The sequence below is a fragment of the Hemitrygon akajei genome, chromosome 2 (genome assembly GCF_048418815.1).
Source record: "Hemitrygon akajei chromosome 2, sHemAka1.3, whole genome shotgun sequence".
Classification (NCBI taxonomy): domain Eukaryota; kingdom Metazoa; phylum Chordata; class Chondrichthyes; order Myliobatiformes; family Dasyatidae; genus Hemitrygon; species Hemitrygon akajei.
The window spans coordinates 92003104-92018213 of record NC_133125.1 but is presented as its reverse complement, the minus strand read 5'-3'; the positions used below and the strand labels follow the sequence as shown (position 1 = coordinate 92018213).

The following is a 15110-nucleotide window of genomic DNA, read 5'->3' as shown; positions in this document are numbered from 1 at the left end:
AACCCTAGCCTAAAGATGGAAAGATTTAGACCGACCAGTTAACCTACTAACTGGTACGTCTGTGGACTGTGGGAAGAAACTGGAGCACTCGGAGAAGCCCTACGCATTCCATGGGGAGGATGTACAGACTCCTTGCAGATGATGTCAGAATTGAACTCCGAACTTTGACATCTTGAGCTGTAATAGCATTGCGTTAACTGTTATGATAGTGTGCCGCAGCGAGCTAGCTGTTCAGGTGAGTTCAGAATTAGTTCAGAGGTGGAAGGTGAGGGTGGTGGTTAATGGTATTATTCAGAATGGAGGGCGATGATCAGTGGTGTGCTGCAGGAGTCGATATTGGGCCCATTTTTATTCATTAGTCATAGAACTGATTTGCATGCAAATCGCGTGGCCAAGTGGTTAAGGCTTTGGGCTGGTGACTTGAAGGTCATTAGTTCGAACCTCAGCCGAGGCAGCATCTGTGTCCTTGAGCAAGGCACTGAACCACACACTGCTCCTGCATGTTTATAGCCCAGTGGCAGCAGTTGGTGCAGTTTGGACAGGACAAGACAAATCCACAAGGCTTGAGCTGCAAGTTTGCTGATTCCGCAAAATTGGGAGATGTTATTGATAGATAGTGAAGAAGGTTATCTCGATTACAAGGGGATCTTGATCAGTTCAGGAAGTGGACCAAGGAGTGGCATATGGATTTCAATATAGCTACGTGTAAGGTGATGAACTGAGGGAAGTTAAACCAGTATAGGATGTGTGCTATTAATGATAGGGCACTAGGGAGTGTAATTGAACAGAGGGATCTAGGAGTGTAATTGTGTTTTTTGTTGAACGTAGAAGCCTATATAGAGAGGGGGAAGAAAAATGTGTTTAGCATGTTGGCCTACATTAATCAGGGTACTGGGTACAGGAGCGGGGAGACTAAGTTGATGAGACATTGATATTGAAGTGCCTTGTCCAGTTTAGGTGACCATTTTTTAAGAAGCACATGATGGAACTGGAAAGATTTATGAGGATGTGGCCAGGACTTGAGGGCCTGAGTTATAGGGAGCTAGATCTTCATACCTTGCATTCCTTGCAGGAAAAAGTGCTTTGAAACTGCCTTTTCCTGGAGGTAGGAGAGATCAGAACTAGGGGGCAGAGATTTAGGGTGAGAGGGGAAAGATTTAAAAGGGACTTGAGGGCAATTTTTGCGTGTGAAGATGGTGAGTATATGGGATAAGGGAGTGGTTAGGTGGCATTTCAGAAGCACTTAGATTTGGCACATGGAGTGGTGGTTCTTAGAGCGTTACTGGGCAGACACGGGAAATTGGGCTGAAGGTCCCCTATTGCTCCATGACTATATTGCAGCGCTGTCTGAACGGTTACCAGTGACTGTTTGTTCACATTTTCAATTAATTAAATTAACTAATAATTCAATATTCTAGTGCCATTTCGTCGTCTTGTCAAGGAAAGTTTAAAAAAGTATTGTCCACCTTGTAGAATTGTAGGAAATCAGATAAAAATCTTGTTGGGTAACAGAAATAGCAATACTTTCCAACTTTAATTTGTAATCATTAATGGGTTGAGATCTCTCGCGTTAACGAAAAGCTGCATGAAATATCACTTGCATTTTAAACGGTAAATTGTTTTTTTAACTTCATCTGTCATTGAAGATTTCGAGAGGTTGGATACCCGAGCATGCCTTTCCTGTGTCGGAAATGCTAATGTGGGAATGTTGTGAGCCCTCTGCAGGATTATTGCGATCTGACACCAGCCGGGATTGCATGGCGCCGCCTGACTGCACCCGCTGACTTTCTGCAGCCTTTTTTGATGGGATTCTGCTTGAAATCAACAAGGACTCCGCGGTTCATACGGAAGAGCGTGGCGCAAATGAAACGTTGAATTCACCATGTCCCCTTTGCGTCTACAAGCATTATCTGGTCACTATCAACTCTTTGGGCTTTTTCTACTCAGCGTGTATATATCTTCTGCACAGTTTGGTAAGAATAAGTTTGTATTTTTTATATAAATGAAGGTATCTTTTAATATAACTTTTTACATGATTGTTAAATATTCTAACGCTTAAGTTATATGGCGAAAGAGCAATGTGTTTGTCAAAAAAGCATTTTGCTGATAATACATCTCCGTGTTTAATCAGTCTGCGTTATTAGAGTTGGCAGCTGGATTCTACTTTACTTTAGCGGATAGGGAAAACACACGAGCATGTCAGTGATAAGTTTTCCCCGTGAGGCATTTTTATGGCTGCCTTTTGTTATGCCTAAATCCTGGGAGGTCACGGGCGGAACTTGCAGACAACGGGAATGCGAAAGAAAAGTTGAAAAGATCAAACGAGACTGCGGGTGCTCCGCGCAGTGAAAGGTGCTGGTTTCTACGCTGCTCTTTGGTAGGGGCACGTAGTCAGAGTCGCTTTTGTTTGAGAGGGGGTTGCACACATGCATTTGTAATCTTAGAAGAATGATCTGAGGGGAGGTGATGAATTTGCCCAGATTGCAGACTGATTGAAAACAAATTTGGCGTGTTTCTGTAAGGTGTGGACCAGGCATAATAGTAATCACCACAGACGCCTGTGTCCGATACTGACAACACTGTCAAAGTATTAAATCAAAAACTTGCCACCCCAAAGCTCTTGAGCTGACTTCTTTTTAGTGGTTTGTTTAATTGCAAGTACTTATCCTAACGAATAGACAGATTCAACGCAACTGTAATCTAATAGGTTGAAAGAGATGTTTACTGTTGTTGAGACAAACTTTTTATCAACCTTCAAAGCTTGTCATGTAGTCAAGTCTCCTTGAGATAGGAAATTGTAAAATTTAAAGAAAAAACATTTTTAATGTCTGTATTTGTGTTGTAAGACCTTGTATTTATTTTAAAACAACACTTCAGTTTTGTAGAATGATGTTAAAAGGATCTGCAAGTGTCCTCTTGTCACAAATGTGGTTGTAACTTACCAGGACACTTTGATATATAACCATTGCTATTAGCAGGTAAATGTGCTAATTCAGTGCCAGCTTTGATGCAACTGAAGGTAAACTTGCTTATAAAGCAAGTAAGTGTCCCTCTTGTTTTAAAATAAAGTGACCAAATGGGTGATACATTTTCCAACTTAAACACAAAACAAGAAATTTCTACCGAGTCTTCTTCATACACAAGGAAGATATAAGTTATGATTATGTGAACTTATCTGACTATTCTAGCTCCAAATTGACAGCAACTTTCATTTATATAAAATTTTAAATGCAGCAAATTATTTATTAATGTATTTGCATAATATCATTTTGTTTGTTAGATGAGTCATATGTACTGTGTTGTGTATGTTGTTCGGAGGAACATTGTTCCATTTGACCATATACATGTGTACAGTTGAATGACAATAAACTGAACTTGAACCTGAACTTGAAATTCCCCTTGGTTCTTCAAAGAAATAATGGGGAAAAAATGGCCACTAGGAACATTATCAGAGATTAAGGCAGCATGGATTGCCAAATTCGAATTTCAAGTAACTACAAACAAAAAAAAGAGTGGTCAATAAAGTGAGAATTGGACACATGGGTTTACAAAGGGGATTCCAGAGTTTGGAATATAGAAACTAACTTTGGAGAGTAAATTAATTTCGGGAATTGTCGAGAAATGAGAATGAATGAGTCCAAATATCTTAGAAAGTTTTAGAATAAAAATTAAAAACAAAACTTCAGCTGCTAGAGATCTGAAATAATAACAGAAAATGCTAGAAACACTCAGCATTGTGGAAATTTAATGTTTAAGGTGCTGAACACCAGGGCAAGAGCGATGACTGATTAGGGATGGATAAAACTATTGAGGAATTCGAAAACTGGGGAAGAATATAAAAGATTATGATTAAATAAATATGTTTTTCAGGGATCTAAAAATAAGTATAATCTTCATGCTTGTGTTGCCAGTGTTTTGTTAAGGCAGTTTCATGTCCATGACTTATTTAACTTCTGAAACATAATAAAATAGGACAGGTTGGGGTAAACACAATATGATCATTTAATGTTATCCTGTGGTAGAAGTGGCAGCTTTTAATATTTGTTTTACAATTGCGTATGATTTGCATTGGAACAGTGAACAAGAATGACTTTAGAAAAGACTATCTAAATGGAGTTAGAAAGGTAACCAGTTACAGGTATTAGTAGATGTTATGGTGGGCTATCTTTTAATCAAGTAAACAATAAACCACAATGGGATGTGGAATACATTAGGAGGATTCAAGCTTTATACCTATAGTAGTAATTTTGGAAAGATGATGCTGTAATGAGAACTGATTTATCAGTAGTTAGAATTGTACTGTATAGAAAGATTTACAGTATATGCTCCCCATCTACCTCCAGGAATAAAGAAAATTTGAATTAGTAGGTATAAATTATTTTGATAAACTCTTCCTTACAGTTTTGGATAACAGTACAATAACACAATCCAAATTTTATTTTGAAGAATTCCAGATGTGAAGATATAACTTCCTGGATTAAAATCAGACCAAAACAGTGGTAGTGGAAACCAATGTGAATATTTGTTTTTATTCAATATTAAAGAAACATGGTAATGTGTTTGATGGAGGCACAATCAAAGCAAGGAATCCAAAAGTAAAGGAGAGAAAGTCGTGTTTGGTGAGAGGTAGAAGTTGACTGTTTTCATCCCAACTCCAAATTGATACTGTGAAAGGGATGACCATTAACTCTTGGATGAAGAGAGGATAAGAACATGTCAAGAATTGTGTAGATGGCTGGGGAGATTAGTGAGAGTAAAATGACGGATACAGGCTGTGAAGAAAATAAAATATAGTGTTCTGATTCCTGTGTTTAATTTATTGTGGTATTGGGAATCAATGTTGGTTAGTGAGGGGCCATGTTAATTTACATGGGGATTTTTAAAATCCACGAATGGGATGTGGAACAAAGGAGCACAGAAATAATTGAATGTGGAAGTTGTGTACTGATACTGAGACACATCCTATGATGTGCTGAAACACATCATCAGCTATGTAACCTGGGGTCACTTGGTGTTTTGGGTCTTTCAATATCAGACACTCTTGCCCAGCTGACCCAGCCAGGGTTGATCAGGCCCCAGCTTATGTCCCAGCCGCATTGGTCCATGGGTCACACCTCTTGATCCATAGCCAACTGGAGGCTCACTCAGCAGCCTCTGTGACACTCCTGATGGCTTTTTTCTTTGCAGCCCTGTAATGCCAATGTACAATGTCCTGTGTATGTTACTCAAAATGGCTTTTTTGGTTTGTTAAGAGTAGGAATGCTTCTTTGTCTGATAAGTGTTTCTCTCGCAGTTGTTTAGCTTTAGACTTGCTGATATGGGGATTATATTCATTTGTTAACCAATGGGGAATGTTATTTTGTCTTGTGAGGCTGGGAACTTGGGGGGGGTTTCGCGGTCTTTTGAGGAGAGACGAGAGGAAGACGCCGAGGAAGGTGGATGTGCGCTGCACTGCTTGGTTGACCACTGGGGGTGGTCCCAGGTGCGAAGACGTGGAGGTCGGAGGCAAGCGACGAGGGGTCGAATGGTTCGATGGTTGAGCTCCAACAATGTGCACTAAACTGATTGAACTTTGATAAGTTGGCACCTTTTGTTTTTTTTCTTTCCTTTCATATATATTGTATTGCCTAGTACTCTTTTAGTTTTAGTAAACTCTTTAAAGTGTATTTCATAACGGTATCTGGTGTGAATTTGATACTGTGTGCGAGCGCAGGGCATAAACTTGATTCTCACAGCACCTGCGTGTACGGGAGGTGGGGTTGGTGAGTGGCTGGATCTCCTTTTCCCCTAGACATATACCAGCCTGTTGGTTAAGTGTTACACCAAGGAGAGGGTAGATTCTGCACAGTGAGCACCCAGCAAAACCTCCACACCCTACTTCTAAAATTTTAGTCACAGAGGTCAAATTAGGTGGTCTGCAGTCAAAAAGATAATGTGATCCTATGCATGTTAATATGCAAAATGTGAAGAGTCTAATTCTTTTTAAGATGGTGTCTTGGGCTTGAGGATAGATTCAGTGTTGCATGCAAAAGTATTAGACAATGTCAAGTTCAGTGGCTTCAACCTTCTCAGAATTTGACTAAAAGAAGTTCAGTTTCAACTGAGTTAGTCCTGACAAAGGGTCTCGACCCGAAACGTCTACAGTGCTTCTCCCTATAGATGCTGCCTGGCCTGCTGTGTTCCACTAGCATTTTGTGTGTGTTGCTTGAATTTCCAGCATCTGCAGATTTCCTCGTGTTTGTCAATTATGCTTAAGTTGAGAGGGTGGTGGAATGCTGGGGAAGATGGTTTGATGATCTTTGCCAAAAGCTGCAAGGAAGATAAAATATAAGGTGGTGGGGGGAACAAGAAGAATGAGTTGTGGGGTGGGATTTGGAGTAGAAGTTGTTCAGCAGCAGATAGATATAATCCATTCCCACATTGAGTTGAGGTTGGCTGAAAAGAGTTCTCCAACTGGGTTCAGTTTCCCTTTTCTTGGTGTGAAGTCTTGCTGGTTATGAAACATCAAACTCAGCTCTAGGTATCTGACAATGTTCCATTGCCTTGTCAGAAAACTGATGGTACGAAGATTCAGACTCTTCAACAGAAAAGCTAGCTGTATTTGATATCACAGGGGTTCCCCAGATGTCCTTCAGCCCAAAATAAATTTTAAAAAAGCATACATGAGAGAAGATTGAAGAAACATATGTGATTGGGATGTCAGCAGCCACAGTGAGAGCGGTGGTCAGCTGGCTTTACTGAATCAGTGAGTGAGCGAGTAAGTTTGCTCAGTTCTCCCAGCTCTTCTTGCCTCAATCCATCGCCCACTTGTTGCACCTCAGTTGGGATGAGGAGGTATGTACCCTCCTGGCAAAAGATGCCTGCAGGACATGTCAATCCCCACCCATCCTACCAGTCTCACAAATACTCATTTTTAGACACTGAATGGCCACTTTATATACACAGTATAGGAATAAGGTAGTTGAACTTGCAGTACAGATGCATCTTGGTGGGTGTGATGTTGTAGGCATCAGGGATTCATGGCTGAAAGATTACATCTGGGCGATTAATGTCCAAGGATGCACATTGTATCAAAAGGATTGGCAGGGAGATAAAGGCAAATAACGGCAAATGCAATGTTACCATTCATTTCAAGAGGACGAGAATATAAAATCAAGAACGTAATGCTGAAACTTTATAAAGCACGGGTCAGGCTTCACTTGGAGTGTTGTGAGCAGGTTTGGGCTCCTTATTTTAGAAAGGATATGCTGAAACTGGAGAGGGTTCAAAGGAGGTTTGCGAAAATGATTCTAGGATTGAATGGCTTGTCGTATGAAGAACATCTGATGGCTCTGTGACTGTATTCAGTAGGTTTCAGAAGAATGAGGGTCGACCTCATTGAAATCTATCAAATGGTGAAAGGACTTGATAGAGTGGATGTGGATATGGAGAGGATGTTTCCTATGGTGGGAGAATTAAGACTAGAGGATACAGGCTGAGTTTAGAGGGGCATCCTTTTAGAATGGAGACGAGGAATTTCTTAAGCCAGATGGTGGTGAATCTATAGAATTCTTTGCCACAGGTAGCAGTGGAGGCCAAGTCCTTATGTATATTTAAGGCAGAGGTTGATCGATTCTTGATTGGTTAGGAAGTGATGGAATTCGGGAAGAAGACAAGAGATTGGGGCTGAGGAAAATTGGATCACCCGTGATGGAATGGTGATGCAGACTCAATGGGCCAAATGGCCTGTTTCTGCACCTATATCTTCTGGTATTGTGGTCTTATAGTCTTTACTAGGCACAGGAGATACCTAATAAAGTGTCCACTGACTGTATGTTCATGGTCTTCTGCTGTTGACCATCCATGTCAAGATTCAACGTTCAGAGATGCTCTTCTGCATACCATTGTTATAATGGTTGTTTGAGTTACTGATGCCTTCCTGTCAGCTTGAACCAGTCTGGCCATTCTCCTCTGACCTTTCTCATTAGCAAAGCTTTTTCACCCACAGAACTGCCACTCACTTTGTGTTATTGAAGCCATGGGATAGTGCAAGTCCTTCAAAAAGATAAGTGGCTGGTAGAGAAAATAGTCCTGTACACCTCTGCCTTGTGGAAGTAGAGGCTGAAGAAATGGAACTAGTACTGCCCACTGTGATACCAATAACACATCTGAAGGTTTTAATACATATGACTGATGTATTTACATAGATTGCAAAATGAACTACAAAAAATATATAGTTTGTTTTGTGATAGGCTAAGATGTGTATCAGGAATATTTTTGCCATTTTGAAGTGATGTCAACCAAGATATTGTTGTGCATATTCTGAGGGGACATTCTCAGAGTCATGTGTGATAAAGACTGGTCAGTATTGGTAGGTCAAATTACCTTTTGTATGTTTTCGTCTATGAGGATACACCAGTTATCTGGGAGTGAATTGGATCAAGTTGCTCGGATTGTCTTATTCAGAGGTCTGGGGCATTGAGTAAATCCTGAAGCAAAACATTCTATTGCCAGAAGGACATGGTTGGTACAGAGTGGTCTCCAGTTAGCAGATGCTGGGTGTGAAAGGATGCTGCTTGACTGAGATAAAGCAGAGGAAACAGTGAGAAATAAAGCAACTGAGAATGTGAAAAGCAGAAGCTGAAGGAGAGGAAGATGTATTACAGGAAATATGGGCAACAACTTACTGTCTTTGGCAGAAGAGCAGCCTTCCCTTCAAGCAAACAAAATTGAGTCATCTGGTTCATCTGGAATGTTCGCAAAGCAATAACTGATCTTCAGTAAATGTCAGAGCTGTCATCAGCTTAGAAGGTTTCATTCCAGCAATGTGGGGCAACATACTGGTGCAACTAGTACAGGTACTGCCTCATTGCTGTCACACCCCAATTTAAATTGTTATGTTTCATTTGTTGTCTGAAAGGAGTTTCTGTTTTTCCTGTGACCAGGTATGCATTTTCCCCTCAAGTATTCAGATTTCCCTTCCATTCCCCAAAGACATGTTGGTTGGTTAGTTGGCAAATGTATATTGACCCTTCTGTGTAGGTTCATGGTAGAGTCTGTGATAATTAACTAAACCAGGGAAAAATGGAATACAGAGAAAATTAGTGGTGAATGGGGTTATTCTGTGAGCTTGCATAGGGTCAATCACTTCCAATGTTATTAGGAAATATAGAAATGAGATTTTTTATATGTGCAATGCAATACTTTGGAGAAGAATGTTAAAATGAGAGAAACAAGAGTGTTAAACTTTCAAGCTACAAAGCTAACCAGAGATAAACTGATGAAGGTGCACGTCAGGGAAGGTAACCTGAAAAATACGCACATGCAGGATGCTATTTTTGAAATGCTTCCAGGCAAAATGGAAAATGCCACTGATATTAAAATTTGTACCTCTCAAGTTGGCACAGAATCTTTGGGGGGTGGGAATGGAAACAGAAATGAGATTTTCAACTTTCCAGCATATACAATTTTTTTGACTTTTTGAGAATGTGGTGTGTTGCATTTATAGAATTTCAGAATGAAGTATCTGCAGTATCAGTAATGTGCAGCAGAACAGCACAAGCCAAAGCCACGTGCACAGACACCAAGACAATCTGACTAAGCTTGGCTGGGAGCAGACCAAATATGCCATGCATTTTCAATATGAATGCAATGAAGAAAGCACAAGTGGAGCACCGAGGCTGAAGGAAAGATGAGAACATGATTACAATAGTTTACAGATCAGTGAAGCTGCTGGAAATAATATGTCAGGATGAGGCCAATCTAAATCCATCTAGAGATGGGAGCAGTGTTGGTAGTATGTATGCCTACGACAACAATAAACTTGAATTTGGAAGCATGTCATGCAATCAGAGCTGGAGGGAAGTCTACACTTTGATGCCCGAGTGTTCATAATAAATGTGCAAGCAAGAGACATATGATTAGAAAACAAAGAAAGTCTGAAGAGAACATAGACTGTGGTGGGCATCTATCACACATGCCTGATCAATGTTGCCCAGAGAATCAAAATGGAGAACGCTTGCTCCATAGAAGTGATAATCGTGCTTAAGGTAATCAGTTTCATTCACAGTTTGGGCAAAGGAAATTTGAGTTCCTGACAGCTGTGTATAGGTCCTATTGGTTTGCTGTCACTACAGCATAGCAGTTCTGTGTGCGAAATGTCCTGAGGGCACAAGCTTTGAATGAGAAAGGAATGCCAATTGTCATAGAAAAGGCTAAAAAGGCAATAACAAAAGAAAAGGGAAAAAGGATAAGCAAGATTTGGGAATAAGTAGAGAAGTCATCCTGAAATTAAACGCAAGAAGGTGGTGGGCGTTGAAAGATAACTGAAGCATAGACTGTTACCAATTTATTTCAAGGTATTTAGTGGTGCTAAAAGCCTGTAAACTTGTATTTGATCCAGTTAGTAATGATCATTATTGGATGTTTGTCAAAATCTGTACAAACAGTGCATCACATGGTGTGCTCAGTTATGGAGAAAATAATCTGACGGTTATAGACTTTTGAAGTGAGCTCAGATATTGTTAAGTTTGTGTTTGACTTTATATTATGGGTTTCTTACTTTTTTTCTTAAAGGAGAAGCTGCGTAACCTTCTTTCAGTACAAAGTTTGACATTGTTTTCCCATGATGCACTGCAGTTCCTGATGCTGTTTTTTATTTTGCTAATAAATAATAAAATAAAAAGACATTCTGCTGTTATCTCTGTGAGTGATTGAGTGATACTGAAATAAAATCTCTGTTATATAGTATATACCAAACTTAACAAGTAGTAGTTAAGAAACCAGTTAGCCTGCTGCATTCCTCATAACTGCCCTGGTGTTGGTTGAGGGTTCATTGAATCTGGGGATCACAGCATATTTGTTGGGTATTAGCAAACTCCTGCCTGAAATAAACGAAGAATTTTCTGAGACAAGCTGATTCAAAATGGTCAAGCGTTGGCCTGCCATTGTATGAGAAGTGATGCTTAACTTCATGCTACCACCCTTCCCCTGTCTGTGCTCGCACCACAATTATTCCCAAGGGTTTAAGTCATTGTACATGGACATGGAGCCAGCAACTGGATGCAGCACATGTTGCTGCTCATGGGGAAAATGGCCTCTGTGGAATCAGCATAACCTATTATAGATAAGCATTTCTTTACAGTTTTGGTAAGTAGTGCAATTAATATAAATCAAACTGCCAAAACAAACCACAAAGGAGAGAAGATTGTATCTTTATATTGATATGCGATTTATTTTCTGGATGAATGCTATATCCCTTGCGTTATGTTTTGTAATTTCAAAACATTAAACTAATTCAAGTGAAGACGTGAGAGTCCAAAGTGCAGGTCCTACTTAGAGTTTACTTTAAGAAGGCATGCATGTATCATGTGATGATGTATGCAATTAACATATTTCTACATGCAACCTGTAATTAATTATTTCAATGAACAATAATACCTAATCAATATATACATATAAGATTATTCAAATATTACTGAAATTATAAATACAAAACACTTCTCCATGCTTAGCTATAAACTCCAACTCAAGAGAAAATATATCCCGACTATTTACACAGTATAGCATATAACACAACTACTATATACAGTCAGCCTTCCTTATCCGTGAGGGATTGGTTCCGGGAACCTTCGCGGATACCAAAAAACGCGGATACTCAAGTCCCTTATTTAACCTGTTTCAGTGCAGTGGTCTTTAGGACCCGGCGGAGCTCTGAATCCGCAGTGTTTCTGTTCATGAAAATAATCACAATCTCCATTGAAAATAAAGCGGAAATAATAAAGCGATTGGAAAGAGGTAAAATGCCATCGGTCATTGGAAAAGCGTTAGACTACAGTTGGTCAACGATCTGAACAATTTTAAAGGATGAAGTGAGAAAGGCCCTGCCCCAATGAAAGCTACAATTATTACTAAGGAACACAGTGGTTTAATTATTGAAATACATATGTTTCTTAAGTGTTTTATATGCATACAAAGGTAAAATATATACTATTTTCTAAGACAAACGTTTCACTAACTGATGCTAAATAATACTGGATGTAGCTGTTCCGACTTACTTAGTAAGAGAACTTATGATTTTTTAAAATCCCGATCCACGATAACCAACGCACATACTCCCATATACTTTAAATCATCTCTAGATTACTTATAATACCTGATACAATGTAAATGCTATGTAAAATAGTTGTTATACTGCATTGTTTAGGGAATAATGACAAGAAAAAAGTCTGTACATGCTCGAAGAACGAGTGCTGGAAGAACACTTCTGGGTTTTCCTGATTCGTGGTTGGTTGAATTCGTGCCTGCAGAACTCGCGGATAAGGAGGGCCGACTGTACAGACATCCACAGCATAGTAAATTTTAAATTGACCCATTCATGACAGAAGATTTCATCGCAGTAGAGGCTTTTTTACTGTTGTGGGATAATATCTTTCCTGACAAGGAGGATCCCTTTGCTTGTCGGGAGTCACTTATGGTTGTGAAAACAATCTCAGGTTCTAGGGCTTCCTCTGTGGTGGTTGTAGGAGTTGACTCTGAGCTTGTAGGAAGCGATTCTGACAGCTCTGGAAACCTTTCTTCTCCTTTTCTCCCTCTGGATCTACTTTGATCCATTTTTCTTTCTCATGTTCCTGTTCTCTTTCACACCATTCACTTTCTTGTTCACATTCTTTCTCCCCATCTCTTTCTTTTCCTGGTTTTTGTATCTTGATTGTGGGAAAGTCCAGTTAGCTCACTGAAGTATTATCTTATTAATCCTTCTATTGCTCTCTTTCCAATCTGATCTCTCCTCTTGGTTTCCTCATGCACAACATCATCTCACAAATCCTCTTCATATTTCTATTGACTCCTTTTTCTTTACCTTTCCATTCATCCAGCTGGGCATTGGTCATTGCATCTATTTGTATAAGCAGCCTATTGTCTTCCACTTGAAGTTCATGCATTAACCTTAATGCAAGCAGAGTAGCTTCTGGTTCTTTATATTCACAGTAGTTGAAAGCTTGCAACTTTCGTGAAGGTCATTGAACACTCTTCCAGCTTAAAACCAAGCCACATTTTGCAAGTATCAGAAGCTTTCTCAGCTATATTACCTACAAAAGCTGTTGTAACCGGACTACTGCTTTTGTTACTTTCATGATTCCTCTGAGCAGCAAGGTCTTCCTTTAGCCCAATATGCTTTTCAGTCAGTTGCACAGAGGTTGGCACCAGCACCTGTTTGTCCATTGTGGGGCAACGGTTCATAATGTACAGCGTGGAGATAGTTTTGGCATCATCTAGTGCCTTCTTTAATTTGCTTTCAGTTGGCTTCATTGCAGGGGGTGTGGCATGCAAATTGTTGATGGATCTCCAATCAAGTGGTACTTGCCTCAGCCAATCACATGTCAACATTGCTGGTCCTTCTGTTTTTACCACATACAAGCTCAATGTGGCTTGTTGGTTATGGTACTTCACAGTTATCGGATACAACAGGGTCTTTTAAGAAACTCTTGGATAGGTACATGGAACTTAGAAAAATAGAGGATATGGGCAACCCTAGGTAATTTCTAAAGTAAATAAATGTTCGGCACAGCATTGTGGGCCAAAGGGCCTGTATTGTGCTGTAGGTTTTCTCTGTTTTCTCTGTTACTTATGCTTTTCTCCAGCATAAGTTCTTAGTTGAGTATCTGCAAGCTTCAGTTGAGCAGGTGCAATCTTCATGGCTCTCCACACGGCTTTAGACCACCTGGACAACGCAAACACCTATGTCAGGATGCTGTTCATCGACTATAGCTCAGCATTTAATACCATCATTCTCACAATCCTGATTGAGAAGTTGCAGAACCTGGGATTCCGTACCTCTCTCTGCAATTGGATCCTCACCTTCCTAACTAGAATGTCACAATCTGTGTGGATTGGTGATAATATATCCTCCTTGCTGACGATCAACACTAGTGCACCTCAGGAGTGTGTGCTTAGCCCACTGCTCTGCTCTTTATATACAGATGACTGTGGCTAGGCATAGCTCAAATAACATATATAAATTTGCTGACGATACAACCATTGTTGGTAGAATTTCAGGTGGTGACGAGAGGGTGTACAGGAGTGAGATATACTAACTAGTGGAGTGGTACTGCAGCAACAACCTGGCACTCAATGTCAGTAAGACAAAAGAGTTGATTGTGGACTTCAGGAAGGAAAGACAAAGGAACATATACCTCATAGTGGGATCAGAAGTAGAGCAGTTTCATGTTCCTGGGTGTCAAGATCTCTGAGGATGTAACTGTTTCCAGCATATCGATGCAGTTATGAAGAAGGCAAGACAGCGGCAATACGTTATTAGGAGTTTGAAGAGATTTGGCAAATCAACAGATAAATTCAAACTTCTATAGATGTACCATGGAGAGCATTCTGACAGGCTGCATCACTGTCTGGTATGGAGGGGCTACTGCACAGAACTGAAAGAAGCTGCAGAGGGCTGTAAGTCCAGTCAGCTCCACCTTAGTTACCAGCCGACAAAGTACCCAGGATATCTTCAAGGACTGGTGTCTCAGAAAGGCTGCGTCCATTATCAAGGACCTCCAGCACCCAGGGCATGCCCTTGTCTCACTGTTACCATCAGGTAGGAGGTACAGAAGCCTGAAGGCACACACTCAGTGATTCAGGAACAGCTTCTTCCCCTCTGCCATCCGATTCCTAAATGGACATTGGACCTTTGAACACTACCTCACTTTTTTAATATACAGTATTTCTGTTTTTGCACAATTTTTGATCTATTCAATATACACATTGTAATTTATTTATTGAGTGTAATTATATTTTATTTTAATATTTTTTCTTCCATATTAGGTGTTACATTGAACTGCTGCTGCTAAGTTAACAAATTTCACAACACGTGCTGGTGATAAGAAACCTGATTCTGATTGTGATATTGATACCTTTTATAAACACACTGATTCTCACAGCCAGCTGGACTATACCTCCTCACACCCTGTTACTAGTAAAAATGCTATCCCTTCCTCTCAATTCCTCTGTCTCTGCTGCATCTGCTCTCAGGAAGAGGCTTTTCATTCCAGAACAAGGGAGATGTCCTCCTCCTTCAAAGAAAGAAGTTCCCCTTCCTCCAGCATCAATGCAACCCTCAACAGCATCTCTTC

At 40.1% G+C, this 15110-nt stretch overlaps 1 protein-coding gene across 1 annotated transcript in view; it reads left to right on the top strand.

Moving 5' to 3' along the window:
- Positions 1-1759: 1759 nt before the first annotated feature.
- LOC140714540 (von Willebrand factor D and EGF domain-containing protein) overlaps positions 1760-15110 on the top strand; it is a 308836-nt gene continuing 295485 nt past the window's right edge. The window contains exon 1 of the mRNA XM_073025817.1: positions 1760-1973. Coding sequence (XP_072881918.1) covers positions 1883-1973 — 91 coding nt within the window. The 5' untranslated portion in view covers positions 1760-1882. The remainder of the gene's footprint in view (positions 1974-15110) is intronic.